At 40.5% G+C, this 14,202-nt stretch overlaps 1 protein-coding gene across 4 annotated transcripts; it reads left to right on the top strand.

Moving 5' to 3' along the window:
• On the top strand, window positions 1-13,488 carry ATMIN (ATM interactor). 4 transcript variants are annotated; one of them, XR_010621993.1, is made up of 7 exons: window positions 1-150; window positions 3,609-3,734; window positions 4,735-4,934; window positions 5,889-7,858; window positions 10,986-11,023; window positions 12,739-12,809; window positions 13,218-13,488. XR_010621993.1 is itself a non-coding variant. In XM_065733123.1 (4 exons), exons 1-4 carry the CDS (start codon window positions 121-123, stop codon window positions 7,717-7,719), a joined length of 2,187 nt encoding a protein of 728 aa, XP_065589195.1. In that variant the 5' UTR covers window positions 1-120; the 3' UTR covers window positions 7,720-8,812. The 4 variants fall into 4 exon arrangements, 2 of the variants coding, with proteins under 2 accessions (XP_065589195.1, XP_065589196.1); XR_010621992.1 differs by lacking the exons at window positions 12,739-12,809; window positions 13,218-13,488 and having other exon boundaries at window positions 10,986-11,461; XM_065733123.1 differs by lacking the exons at window positions 10,986-11,023; window positions 12,739-12,809; window positions 13,218-13,488 and having other exon boundaries at window positions 5,889-8,812.
• The last annotated feature ends 714 nt before the right edge of the window (window positions 13,489-14,202 follow it).

The raw sequence follows: 14,202 nt of genomic DNA, 5'->3' as shown, positions 1-14,202 counted from the left end.
CCTCCGCCCGCCCGCGAGCTGGTGCGGCCCTCGGTGACGGAGCTGTCCCAAGTGAGGACCAACATCCTGTGCACCGTGCCCGGCTGCGGGAAGGTCCTGCCCAACAGCCCGGCACTCAACATGCACCTCAGCAAGGCCCACCGGCTCCAGGTACCGCCCGGCCCCGGTGATGGCGTCGTTCCTCGCTGGGACCCGCGGGGCTCCCGGCCTCGCTCCGCCGCCGGCCTGGGGTGGGCTGGGGGCCGCCTGGAGGAGCGGATGTCACGGGGCGTTCCGTTAAATCCCCCGAAGAAGCGTGCGCGGGTTCGCGTGTAAATGCATCGGCGTGTGCGCGGGGCGGGCGTGCTGCGTGGGATTGTTATGTTCCGCTGTAGCACGGTGTTTGGGACTCGGTTTCTATTATCCCTGAGCGTATCGCTTGTCTTTCTGTCACCGGCGAGGTGGGGCGGCACCCGCGGCATGGGCAGCAGCTGGCAGCACGCACAGGCTGAGCGCTCGGTGCCCGGCCTCTGCTGCTTCAATTCCTGCTAACACCGGTGAGCAGCGACAACAAAAAGCTGTGGGTGCCATTTTGGAGAGAGGCTCTCGTTATCACGACACTACAGAGAAAATGCAGTGTATGTGGGGAGGAGGGCGGGTGGAGCTGCAGCTGAGCAGTGTTGTGGTTGAGGGTGGCCTGTCAGCAGGTTGCCCTTACTTTTTCCCTAAGTCACCATGCAGGAGGTGTGAGGATACATGCCATTCCCAGAGAGCTCTGAGCGCAGCATTCCCGGCTGCATTTGGAAGAAGTGGCCATGGTGGGCAAACAATTAACTGTTGTTTATGAAAATGGACAAGGAAAGAATCAACAGCATGTTTCAGTTTGTGAGGAGGAAGAAATGGTCTCGAGGATACTTGCAATCTCTAGTTGTTTTATTTCCATATTCACATTAGTTGCACTCATTGGTGTTTGCTGAGAATTTCAGCATTTCAATTCCCATTTGAAAACAACAAAAAGTACAAAAACTGAATGAAAATGTAACTTTTGTCTTAGGTATGTATTACACTTTGCATGTATGTATGGGTAGAGGCATGAAAAGTTTGAAGTGGTAACTCAGGCTCAGCAGACAGTTTTGAACTTGCCCTGAGTATTTGCAGCAGCCCCCTGGTGCTAGGAGGACAGCAGCAGTGTGTTATACTGTTATGGTGAGTGAGGAAGTGCTTCTCTCTGGGCAGTGCTAACCTAGCTTCGTAGTGCCTTGCATGACTGCAATGGCTTTCGTGTACCTTTCTGCTAAATCTAGCTTGGGGAGGTACTGAAACGTGGTTGCATACAGCTTCTCAGAAACAGCTGGCTTATTCCAGTGTTGTAATTGAGAGTGAATATTACCAAGATTTAAGGGAGATCAAGTTTTCCACATTGTCTTGTAGGTAACGTATTCAATGTTAAGCATGTCTTCAGTATGCATCTTGTATGAGAGGATAGAGGTACTAAAGTGATGTTATTAATATGTAATTGTTACTCTGTGTCTCCAGAGGGGGATAGAGTTGAATAATAACAGGTATTTTTCCCTTTAAGAGAGATTTGATCCCCAAGACAAAAATAGTTCAGTAGACTGCATTTGTCAGCAAAACATGAAGAGTTAGTGAAAGTAAGGCTTAGCAAGTGAGAAAGTAAGGAGGTACTGGGAAATGTAGTAGTTCTGAAGAGGAGAGAGGCTGATTTGCTTAATTTGCATTAATAAAAGTAGTACCAGCAGGATCTTTTGATGACAAAAATGATGAGGTATTGTCACTGCAGAAAGTATTTACATTGAAAGCAAGATGAGCCCATAAGAACAGTTATGTGAAGTAGTGCCATTATTCTTTTGTGAACCTGTAGCTGAAAGTTGGTCAGTCTTGGTTTGTAACAGAAGTAGTTGAGATGGGGAACACTTGCAAAAGTTATTTGTGGACTTGTGAGAATGCCTGAAAAGTGTGATGAACCATTTAGAGCCAGGAGGGCTTTGAAGTCAAAACAAAGATAGTGTCTGGTGAGGATTGCTTGTATGCATACAGAATGTCTCAACTTGTCACAGCAGATCTGTTGTGGTCTGCGCCTGGAAAATCTGCTTTCCAGCTGTTACATCTTACTGATGTTTATATATTTTGATAATGTCTGGCGTTATTCCACACCTTAGTACTGAAGTCATTTCTGAAATCTGGCTGCAGTGTACCTGCTGGGTGCCTGAACACATTTCCTGTATTTCCATGTCATTTATTGAATTGTAATGTTAAACGTAGCACACTTTGAATAAATTCTCACGTATTCCTAAATAACTCAAAGTGCTGCTTGCTAAGCCTAGTGATTTCATCTGAGAGTACAAATGAAGCATTGATTAAAGGGATAAATCTTTTATTCCCCCTGAAGGCTTGAGGACTTGCATCTGGTGAAATTATTTCTTGGAAAATGTGGAGTTAAAGAGCATCATTGTGGGCAGTGGGGCTGAAGCAACCAGATTTCATGCTGGTTATTCAGCAGAGAGAAAACATGCCTGTTATTGAATAGCTTGTCCATGAGAAAGCCTGCTGCACACACAGGAAGATGCTTCAAGTGCTACTCAAGAAAACTACCTCTTCAGAGAATTATTCTCGTAGTGTGGGTTTTGTGAGAGAAATGACAGCTGTTTGCTTCACCTGAGTCTGTTGCACTTTGTGAGTCTTTGCATATGCTCTAACCTGTGCAAACATGACATGGCTGGAAGTCTGCCCAGAGGGAGTCACTGCGCAGCATTCACATCTCACCACTTCCCCTGCTTCCTCCCACTCTTATCATACTGAGGAAAAACAGGTACAGATCTCAAATGGGATCTGTGCTGGCAGTTCTCACCTGAGCAGTGAATATCAAGAGGCCATCGCAGACTGCTGGAATTGGCTCTGGGCTGGCATCCTGCTCATTCTCATGGTGTAAGGAGATGGTAAGGCAACCTGAGCATCAGATTTTGCTTGTAGTTTGCTTTATACAGTCGTTTGGTATTTCCACAGAGACCTTTGGTTAGATTATATCTAGAGGGACGTGTCTTGACTGGTTTCTATGGCTGTGTTTTCAGTAGCAGTAGGTTCTCTGTTGTTGAATGATTTGGATGTTCCCATCAGTGTGTCCTTTTTATAGATATTTTAAAGGTTGTCTTTGGGACTGTTAGTATTTCTTCCTTCTGTTGTGTGTGTGTAATAATACTAGTGAGGTAGAAATTATATATTTTTATGTATTTGTCACATTACTGGAACGCACAGTTAACTTCATGTTTGGAGTTTCAGAATTGGCATTCCAGTTGTTAGTTTCATAGACTAGCTGAATTTTGGTTTATGACCTAATTTCCTGTGGGAAAAGATTTTTGGCTCAAATAACGCAATAGGTACATACCTGGCAGCCTCAAGCAAGTATCTTGGAGGAGGTAAACAGCACACTCAGTAATTCTGATCAATTTGCAAGATAGCATCCAGAGAGATGGAAAATTCAGTTAGAACTTCCCTTAGCAAAGCGCTTTCAACTCACTGAGGTGTGTAAAATAACTCAGCCAAAGTTGAGGGGTATTCTGAATTGCAAACCTGTACAGCTGTTGTCAGCTTCTCAATTTATTGTTTTTTAGGATGGAAAATGTAATGCACCGATAAGGAAGGGTTTGAAAACTCCACAGAAGTTCTACTGCTGTCCTATTGAAGGCTGCCCCAGAGGACCAAACAGACCATTTTCCCAATTTTCTCTTGTAAAACAGGTATTCCTTTTTCCTACAGCATTTTTCTTATACCAGTTTGTTCCTGATTGCCTTTACTCTCAAGAGTGTGTGGTTTCTCATTCAGATAGGAGCAAGTCCTCAACGGGTACACAGGGCTGGGAGATGCATGTGCAGGAGCTCCATGTGGGCATATGGTTGGTGAATTTGCGTTTTGACATCAGAGGACTTGAAGCTTTTGATCAGGCAGATGGTGATATGTTCTGCTAAAATAGACAGCCGTGCTCCACAAATTAGTAAGACTGACACAGATCAGAGAGGGAAAAAATGGAGCAGCAACCAGTGCAAGTTAGAAATGCAGCTTTTAAATGCCTTTTTCACTGGTCAAGGTTTAACAGTTTTTCTGTTTTACTGTCAAAGTACATTTGCTTACAAGATATCTGATTGAGAAGACATGTAAGATGTGTTTCTTTGTGAAAGATCAATGAAACGTACTTCTGTTGGTCACTGTGGAAGCCTGGACCATTGGAGATGAATGCTACCTGGTGCCATAAATAAAAAGCAAAAGTTCTGCTGATTGCTCTGCAGTTGGCTTTGTTAGACTTGAAACTATTTGCTCAGTAGTTGCAACATAGACTTAGTACACTATCAGGCAAGATTCATCTCTAGCCAATATGACAAGGGCAGTAAGAAAATTCATATGGTATCAGGACACAAACTTGTATCTGCATTTCGAAGTGGTGGAAGCTGCTGATGTAGAGCTAACGTGATCAGGAGCCTCCCACTAGTTCGTTCTCTTAGCTTGAAGTGCTGAACGTGGCATGAATGTTGTGTACACACAAAGTATATGCAAACAAAAGCTCATTGTTACATTCCATGTCCTGCCTGCACTCCAACTTGGGCAGCTCTTCCTACTGAGACATTTCAAAAGATTCTTATCCTACCTTTCAGTGCTATTTTACAACAAAAAAATACACAGTTATTGTTTCCCTAAAAATAACTTATCTGAAGCCTGATGTTTGCTTTCCATTGTGTATTCTAGCACTTTATGAAGATGCATGCTGAGAAGAAGCACAAATGTGATAAATGTAGTAACTCGTATGGTACAGAATGGTATTTGAAACGGCATATAGAGGACTGTGGCAAGACTTTCCGGTGTACTTGTGGGTGCCCCTATGCCAGCAGACCAGCATTACTGTCTCATATTTATAGAACTGGACATGAAATTCCTGCAGAACACAGGTAAAATTGAAGCAATTAAGTACTGCTACTTGTATGCTTCCCCAAGTCCTCTGCCCCCATATATTGGCTTTGTGTTGATGACATTTGAGATTAGCTGACATTGTTTTAACTCTAAAGCAATTTGCCATTTCCTTGTTCTGTTGCTTTTAGCAGTTTCTGTTTCGTTTCAGGCAAAGACAGTTGTCTAATCAATAACATCAGTTTTCCCTGTATGTAAACCAAAAAGTTCCATCAGCAAGTTACTGGTGACACTTTGCTGCATGGCATAAATGTTTGTGGTTCTTGCTGGAACTGCTTTTACAGTTCTGTGAAGTAGAGATGGTTTGGAAACGCTTACAGCTGGTAATGGTGGTGTGGAATGCAGTTGAGTTTTTCTTGTGTAGCCTAGTCAACTTTGTGAGTATTAGTGGACTTTTTTAATATTATTTTTGAAATGCATGTCTTGATTAATAGTTGCCTTAAGGTGTACCTGTGTTTCATAAAGGGCAGTCTGTTTCCTGAGGCATAGCCTGTCTTCCTTGGAGGTTCAACTGCTGCAAAATTAGCACTCGTTCACACAAAACTTAATTGTGTCCTCAGTTTCTGTGAGACCTTAACCTGTCAGTAATTTTATAAACCTGTCTTGTCAGTGCTCAGTCTGAGCAAGAGTCAAAATCACAAAGTAAACAGCTTCAAATCATTGTTTAACATCCAAAGGGGAGAAAGCCTCTAGGCTTTAACCTCCATTTGGAACATAGATCTTCATAAAAGATGAAACCTTTTTATCTTTAAATGGGAGCAAGGAATGAAATTTTACAAAACCAAAGTTCATTGAGATTCTTATTTTAATCAGAATTAGTCCTATACAGCCTCATCTGGGACTTGAGTTTATATTTGCAATGCAGTGACTCAAAAAATGGAAGGCAGATGTATTGTGCTTGAAGGGAGCATAAATTATTGATCTCATATTCACAGGGATCCTCCTAGTAAGAAAAGGAAAATGGAAACCTCTGCACATAATCAGCAGTTGGCAGAGAAAGCAAATAAAGCATTCATCGATCCACACAATAATAACCCTGGGACTCGGGAGCTGGAGTCATCTGAAGTGAAACTAGTGGCATCTTTTGAAGGTTCCTGCAATTCTAACTTCACAAAGCAAGTGCACCCTAAGTGTACGCCGAAGATGCTTTTGCCAAAGCCCAAGGTGGCTTTGGTTAAGCTTCCGGTGATGCAGCTTGCTCACTTGCCTGTGTATGTATCTGCTACAGATTCTTCTGTCAAGCCTGTTGTAGTGGCTGTTGATAATCAAGGTTCAGTTGTAAGTACTGTTCATTTATTGCCTCAATCTGTGGGCATTCTGATTCCAGCACTGGAGGCGGAAACACTTGTATTTAAAGATACTATGCCAGTTTCAAAAGTGACAAATTCTGGTGATAACGAAGCAGTAAGTACTGGTGTACAAGTTGACCTGGATAAGGCTGCATCAAATAGCCCAGGACAAGAGCTGGGCAATGTTTGTCACAAGAATAAAATTTCTTCAATAAATGTACAGACTGACTTATCTTACATTTCTCAAAACTTCGTACCAGCTGCAGCCTGGACTCCTGATTCTTCTGTATCTTCCTGTTCTCAGACTGATCTGTCATTTAGCTCACAGGTTTCATTACCCATCAGTGTACAAACACAGACGTTCCTGCCTGCTTCCAAGCTGACTTCATCCATAGCTGCTCAGACTGATGACTTTAGTCAGGCTTGTTTTCCAACGAGTGGCATTTCTAGGGAGACTCAAACCAGTCGGACACAGGATTCAATCGATGGAAGAGTGCAAATGGACCAGGCTGTAATGTGCAGCGACATCTTTGAAAATGTTCATTCATCGTATAATGTTTCTACTCAAATTGAACTTCCTGAAAATAGCTTAATGACTACAAATATAGATCAATCCTTGCTGCAGAGGACTAATTGCAAAAGCCTCAATCAAGATACTGTGAAGTCTGAATCTCTGATTGGCTTCAGTACCCAGGCTAATATACTTCCACCTCAAAATACGATGGATAATCAAACCCAGACAATGGACTTGCTAAGTGATCTGGAAAATATCTTTTCAGGAAACATGTCTGGCCAGGCACTTGATAATCGTGGCCTTTTGTCTGAGACCAGTTCCAATGCTGACACGCATCTGCCATCTGGTCCATCACAAAGCACAGGAATAGACTTTGACATTGAAGAGTTCTTTTCAGCGTCCAATATCCAAACTCAGACTGAAGAGAGTGAGCTTGGTACCCTACATACCGAGCCAGTTTTGGAGTCCTTGGACATTGAAACTCAAACTGATTTCTTATTTTCAGATAGTGCCACTCAATCATATAACTGCAGAGGAAATTCTAACTTCTTAGGTTTGGAGATGTTTGATACGCAGACGCAGACAGACTTGAATTTCTTTTTGGACAGCAATACCCATCTGCCTTTAGGAAGTATTCTGAAGCAGTCTAGTTTCTCCATGAGCACTGATTCATCAGATACAGAAACCCAGACAGAAGTATATCCTGCCATTAAAAGTGTACCTAACCAGAGCATGGAGAGCAAAGTCCAGCTCAATAGTGCTGAAACACAGACTATGGATAGCTGCTTTGAGAATCTTGGCAATTTGTTCCTTACCAGCAATGAAACACAGACAGCAATGGATGACTTCCTTCTGGCTGACTTAGCCTGGAATACAATGGAGTCCCAGTTCAGTTCAGTAGAAACACAGACCTGTGAAGAGCTGTGCTCCTTGTTTCAGAGCTCTGACAAGCCCAGCCATTGAATACTGTGTAACAGAACTGTTTCCTGTGGTTTGAAACTAAGTTATTGGGGTGGGAGAGATGCATCGACCAAGATACCCATTTCACATTGTTGAATGTAGTTATTGTGTGCAGTTGGCCTAAAGACTTTTCATACTGAAGGTACTTCATTGAAAATGTAACTTTAACATAAGTTATACATGCGTTAAGGGGAGGGGGGCGTAACATGTTAATGTACATTTGAACCTTAAACAAACAGTTTGTGGTGCCTATGTTTTTTGTTCAATCTTCTTTACAAACTGCTTCATTTAAACCGAAGAACCTTTTGGAAGTGTCTCATATATAAGTATTTCTGGCTTATGTATATGGTTCCATTGTGCTAGACCAAAACCTAACCTGTCCAATTCAGATGCTTCCCTGAATTACAGGGGAGGATTCTCTTAGTGACAGCTACTTCTGTTTCCTTTTTTTAGTAGCTTGTATTTTAAATCTGGCATTAATATAATAAGCCGTATTGTCTTTTCCTTTATGCCTTCACAGCTCTTTCTCCTGTTTAAGTTGAAATTTTCCAAACACCTGTCCAACAACCATAGATACATGTAGACTTGAAATATGGAACACTATTCTTAAAAAAAAAAAAGTAGAAAGCCGTAGTTGTTCTTCCCAGGTGCCCTTTGAAAGGTAGGAAAAGAGCTTCAAATTCATAATCACTTGGAAAATTGTTGATTTTTAGCTCATGTAATAAATGGGACTGAAATAATCTAGAGTCCTTGGAAGGGATTTGTTTGAATTATTTCTGACTGTAAGACACAAATGTTATGGTGTTTGTGCCTCAGAAACTTTAGTTCTGAGTTCTACTCTATAGTTTGTTTTTGCTGAAATTCCCCTAGTTTCCACCAAGATGTAAGTTGGGAAATGCCACAGTGGTTTATTTTTCCACTACCTTAACAAAAATCATCAAAGGTGAGAAACTGAATTCTGTGAAATATTTCTTTACCTGCATTTGCATTTCTACTTGCAGAACTAAAGCAAACTCAGCTGCATACAACAGAGCTGGGAGGTTGTGCTCACAAACACCCTTTGTGAAAAGATGTATTTTGCTTTTGCACACTGATCTGTAGCAGGTGGTTCCTGCAGCTTTTGGAAAGTTTTCTGAGTGTAATCAGAAATTCGGACTGATCTGTCAGAGAGAAACATGTGACCTCTTGGATTTTTGTATGTTTATTTTACCCTTCATCCTGTGCTTGGAGCAGATGCATTTACATGGAAAAAAAAAAAACAAAGCAGGTTGTGAATGTATGCTGGAATTGGGCCTTAACCGATCTTATCTTGTTGTAATGCCTGCAAAAACGTAGGGCTCTGGTTTTGTCCTGGGCAGGTTTTAGTTTCTATTACACTAGTTGAAGAATGAAACATGTTTATGTCATGTTCCTGGGCTTTACCCCTCTGTTGTTAGAGGTACTGGCTGCATGTTTACTGGGCATCCCACCACTAATGTACACCCAAGCTGTAGTTTTGGAAGACTCACTATGCATTGTGCACAGCTTCATCTCTTCAGCTCAAGGATGTGGGAGTACTGTTACTCACCCAAAACAGCTAGCTTGTTTTCTTGAAAATGAGCAGTACATTTTGATTTCATTATCTCATGCTACTGCTCTTTAAATTGCCATACTTAAGTCAACACAGTAATCTGATAAGTATCTCAGCTTGTGCTGGAAATCGTCTGTATAGATTAACCTTGAAACACTCATTTTCCTCTTGAAAAATGAAAGGCCTGAACCTGCAGCCCTGTTGCCTTTCTAAATTTTCTAGGTGAATGTTCACACACTTCAGTCTTTGGCAGAAGAAACTGCTGAAAGAAATCCTGCAGTCCCCCCCAGGAGTACTGTCATTTTCCTTTTGGAGCGTCCCACCAGAATGCATGATATCTAGAGTAATAATCTCGAAGGCAGGGTGTATTTAAAAAAGACATGGCTTGTAATTATCTTTGGTTATGTTTTTTCCTTAAGGTATGACTATCCTACTTTGGAATTTAGAACATAAATAACAAAGTTCACAGAATCAGAATTGTAGGGGTTGGAAGGGGCCCCTAGAGATCATCTAATCCAACGCCCCTGCCAAAGCAGCTCCCTAGACCAGGTTGCCAGTTAATGTATTACAGTGCTTTTTAGTAAAGCTTCAGATTTTAAAAGCAGTTTTTCTCCTTTTTTCCTCATGGCTGGGATACTGAGGAACACTTCTGTGTGGATGTGCTTCAGTGTTTTCAGTATACAAGTTGTCTGTAGTGACACATTAAGAGAAATGGTTCCTTCAAATCCAATTCCTAGGGTAGGGTAGTATGGTTAGGTCATGGTTGGATTCGATGATCTTTAAGGTCTTTTCTAACATGAGTGATTCTGTGATTCCTATGTTATTATGCTGAAGAAAACTGACAGTTGGGGAAAACTATTTTCCACAGCTGTAAAAGGCAAAAGAGAGAAACTCTTTGTTGCTGCTGACTGCAGAATGTAGGACTTCTTCTGCAACTGACAGAAGTTAAGTGATGGGAACAGAATTGGAAAGGCTTTGAAGTTCTTCCTTCTGAGAGATCAGCTAGCATTTTGAGAAATTTGAAGCTAATTTACAAATCCAGATGAGAATCACCTTGATAAAGTGTAAGCCAAACCTCTTAACATCAGTGACTATCAGAAAAAAACAAGTCAGGAAGGTTTGTGTGGATGCAGTCTCACAGTATGACTGTTACTCGTGCATTGTACTTTATAACTAAAATTATTGATTAGTTCCTGTGTTGTTAGAATATGCAAATACCATTTGTTTCCCTCATCCTCCGGGTTTTAAATAGTTTGGACTTTAATTAATGGACACAGTACTACAACACGAAGTTATTTATTGTAAGTGCTGTATTATGATATCGTTAAAATACCTGCGTTGTCCTTTGTCAGAGCAAAATACTTACTTAAATTAATGTATTTTGTTCACAAATTTTGTTCTCCATGAAGAAACAAGTTTGGATCCTACATTGTGGCATATGTCCTTCATTTTGGATATATTAAATATTTTTGTGAAAATGCAAAGGCTGCAATCAGACTGCTGGTAGTTGCTCAGTCCCACAGTAAAACCCTTGAAACTTGGTCTGAAATACTGTTGGTCAATACTGCTTTTTCTTAAAAAGGAAACAATTTCTTTTAAATGGGTAATTGACAATTTTGACCATTGTTATCAAAATAAACTTCACTCCAAGCTGTTTCTTAGTAGTACTGAAATGATACTTATCTCCCTTTTTCTGCAGTTTGTCTCTGATTTGATTTTCAAGGCACTGACTCTATTGTAAGTATTGGTCAGTAGTGACTTACTATTCTGCTAATTCTCTTTTGTGTCTTCTGCTGCCATTTGAGCCACTCTATGAAAAGTAACATCAGATTGTCCACAGCCTCTTAGTGCAAGCTCTTATTTGGAAGTGATACTAATGCTACTTGTGCTTACTCTTTGCATTTCCTGCTCAATTAAGTTATGCTGCAATTGCATCTTGGTCTGGATGTCTGTGTAAATACTATTCTAAAACTGAATTAGTCATTTAATTAGTCTGATTAGTGGTAGACTCACACGTTTCTTTAGTACTTAAGGACAAAGTTAGTCTGAGATATGCCACTGTCTATTAACTGCTGCTTCAGCAAGTTCGGTCTCTGGGAAAGATAGTGCTCCAGCAAACAAGTCAAATGCCTGCAGAGCCTGAGGAGTTGCCACAGTTGTTTCCAAATACTTCATGGGACTTCTGGTTCATCGTGATGTCAGGAAAAAAACCCTTCCTCCTGCATTTAGTCTACTGCAGTTTCAACCTTGTTGAGACTACAGTGTTCTGAGAATTGGTCAGGAAGGGTGAATTTGTTTTGCTGTGCTATCCAATTTCTTCTACACAATCACAAAATGTTGGTGTCTTACTTTTCTCCAGGTAGCTGAAGATAATCATAAGTCACAGATATCTTAGCAGAACTTAGTTTTGTGCTGTGTAAGAGTAATGCCGTTGTGTATACATTAATTTCCATGCTTAAATTCTTCACTGCAGCTCCTGTGAAAAGAAAAAAAAAGATAAATTTTACACCTGTGTGTGGTCAGTTAGTACACTGATGGATGTAATCCTGCACTGGCTGTTAGCACACAAGGGTGGGCAAAATGGAGTAGATGTACTTGGAACTTTTGGCTGCTGAGAGAACACTGTTAGAAAAGTTAACTACGTTCCACTTGCCAGGTGTATGAAAACTTACACAAGCAAAACAAGCAAATTTAGGACACACGTTCTGTGAGAAGCACAAAAGGAGAGTTCTGTCTTACGTCATGTCTTGTTGCCTTACGCGTTTGTCACTTGATGCTAAAAGTTTGTATGAGACTAGGTAGAGTTTGTTCTATTTTTGGAGTTACGTTTGTGTATGTTCCCACTGCCGTGGCTGTAAATGCTTGTTTCTGCTTTGGGAAAGGAGGGAATCCTCCCTCTGGCTCTTCATGGCAGCCTGAGAGATGTTGCTAGTTTAAAGTCAATTTATTAATGCTTCAGAATCTTAGCTATGCAAAGCTGTTTGTATCTAGAAACTTCTCACTTCCAAAAGATGTGAAATCTTAAGGAGAAAGATATGTGCAGCTGTTAAACTTTAAAAGCTGTAAAAAAGCCTTGTGAGACCTAGTCCAGTTTTAAACAATTCAGTGTCTGTAACTTAATACATGTAACTAACACTCCTTTCAATATTTTATTCCAATACTCACTCTCACACGTTTTCTTTTGAAAACAAAAGGTTAAATTTCCCTGTGAGCCATATATCTTGAGAGTGTAGAGGCAACAGAACAAAGACAGGTGACTGCCTTCACTATTTTAAGTCTTCATCCTGGTAATACACGCTTGCATGCTGAGTCAGATGCAAACTGATCTTACTGTGTGGCTGGGTAAGAGATGTAAGCATGGGCAGGATTGGGATCTTAGGGTCCTCGGGGCTTTTGGGTTGTTTAATTTTGACTTTTTTTTGTTGGTTTTTTTTGTAATCTTTCCAATACAGGACAAGTAAATCAGTAGAAACATACTGAATCAACATAAGGTGCAGAACGTTACTGAAATGACAGTTCAGAGGTGAACTGAATTTACTTTTATTAGGTTGTACAGCTTCCTTTTGGCTCTTTTTGATTTCTTTTTTTTTTAACATCCATCATCTTAATGTACAATTTACAGTTCCAAATACATTCATACCAAAATGTTTTTAACGTTGCGAGCTTTTTCATTCCTGTTTGGTTGAAGCTGCTGCTATGCTTGTGTTTGCAGTACATGTACTGTAAACAGACCTCTGGAAGGACTTCACTATGAGGATCGGGTTGTCGTAGCTCACTGCTTCAGTGCGTGGTGCAAACCTGCATCTTCTGTTCCTTTTTGTTGGGGTGGGCTTTTGTTTTCTTCTGTTGTTTCTTTTTATGGTTCATGTGAATCAAAATGGGTGCTAAAAGATTTGCTGGTTAGAGCATGACTGCATTTTCTTGTTTGAAGTGCCATTGCTATGCAGCAAACAGCATCAGGGGACTGCACTGTTCAGTTCTGCATTGCCATCCACTCAGGTTGATGTTTTTCTTCACACGTGGGACTCTTCCACCAACTGAGCCCGAAACAATGGAAATTCCTGACAGAGCTGCAGATCTCTAGTTAAATAACAGAAGTCCTTCACTTCTTATATTGTTTTTTCAGGAGTATCTTCAACATAACTAGAAATGGGCTACGATAGATGGCTTGTGACAAAATAAGCCATGCTGCATCATTTCACAAGTCATGCTTTACATGCATGCTTCAGGTACTCAAATGCAGAACTAGATTGACAATACTCTATTTTACAGATGTTTGCAAGTGCGTCTATGGTAAAAACAAAGCTAGCTATGAAAGTAGCCATATTTTTTCAGCTTACAGAATTCAAAACTTGTTAATGATCTAGTTTAAACTCATAACTATTTAGAATGGTTGAGTAATACATCTCACGGGTGAGCCTTTCCCAAAGCATGTGTGAGTTAATAAAGCTGAGAAATGTCCTTAAAATATTCTTCTCATCGCTTGTGGGATTTTGATCTAGCAGACAAATCTAGTTTTCAAAGGATGTTCATGTTTGATTCTTGCTATTTAAGCCAGTAAACTTGCAATAACCAGAGAAAAGCAAGTATTTGTTTCTTGTACCTGTTTTACGAGTGACAATCCCAAAGAAGGAATGTTGTCCTAACAGATGTGAAACGTTGGAGTATATTAATGCATGCAGGAAAAAACAAAAACAAAAAAAAAACCTGTGCCAAAATACTGATTCCTATTTCCTTATGTTGGAAACTGAACTGTTACACAAAGCTACTAGTAAGTTATTCACACAAGTATTGAAACCTTGTGTTCACAAACGAAGCACTTATTTAGGCCTGTAAATTATACATATTTTGGAATAAAGTTAATTTCAATCATTTTTTGCCTTCTGTTTTCTGCTGTTATCTTTTATAGAGGCACG

The sequence above is a fragment of the Cyrtonyx montezumae genome, unplaced genomic scaffold, assembly GCF_038088225.1.
Source record: "Cyrtonyx montezumae isolate F1298 unplaced genomic scaffold, pur_monq_1.0 scaffold_17, whole genome shotgun sequence".
Classification (NCBI taxonomy): domain Eukaryota; kingdom Metazoa; phylum Chordata; class Aves; order Galliformes; family Odontophoridae; genus Cyrtonyx; species Cyrtonyx montezumae.
Note: the sequence above shows the minus strand (reverse complement) of the source record. Positions and strands in the feature narration are given on the sequence as shown.

What these genes read in the sequence shown, in the direction of transcription:
- ATMIN (XM_065733123.1), top strand. Translation starts at nt 121, where the DNA reads ATGCACCTCAGCAAGGCCCACCGGCTCCAG. An exon ending in GCAAGGCCCACCGGCTCCAG is followed by an intron (nt 151 to 3,608) that starts GTACCGCCCGGC and finishes ATTGTTTTTTAG; the next exon opens with GATGGAAAATGTAATGCACC. An exon ending in GAAATTCCTGCAGAACACAG is followed by an intron (nt 4,935 to 5,888) that starts GTAAAATTGAAG and finishes TCATATTCACAG; the next exon opens with GGATCCTCCTAGTAAGAAAA.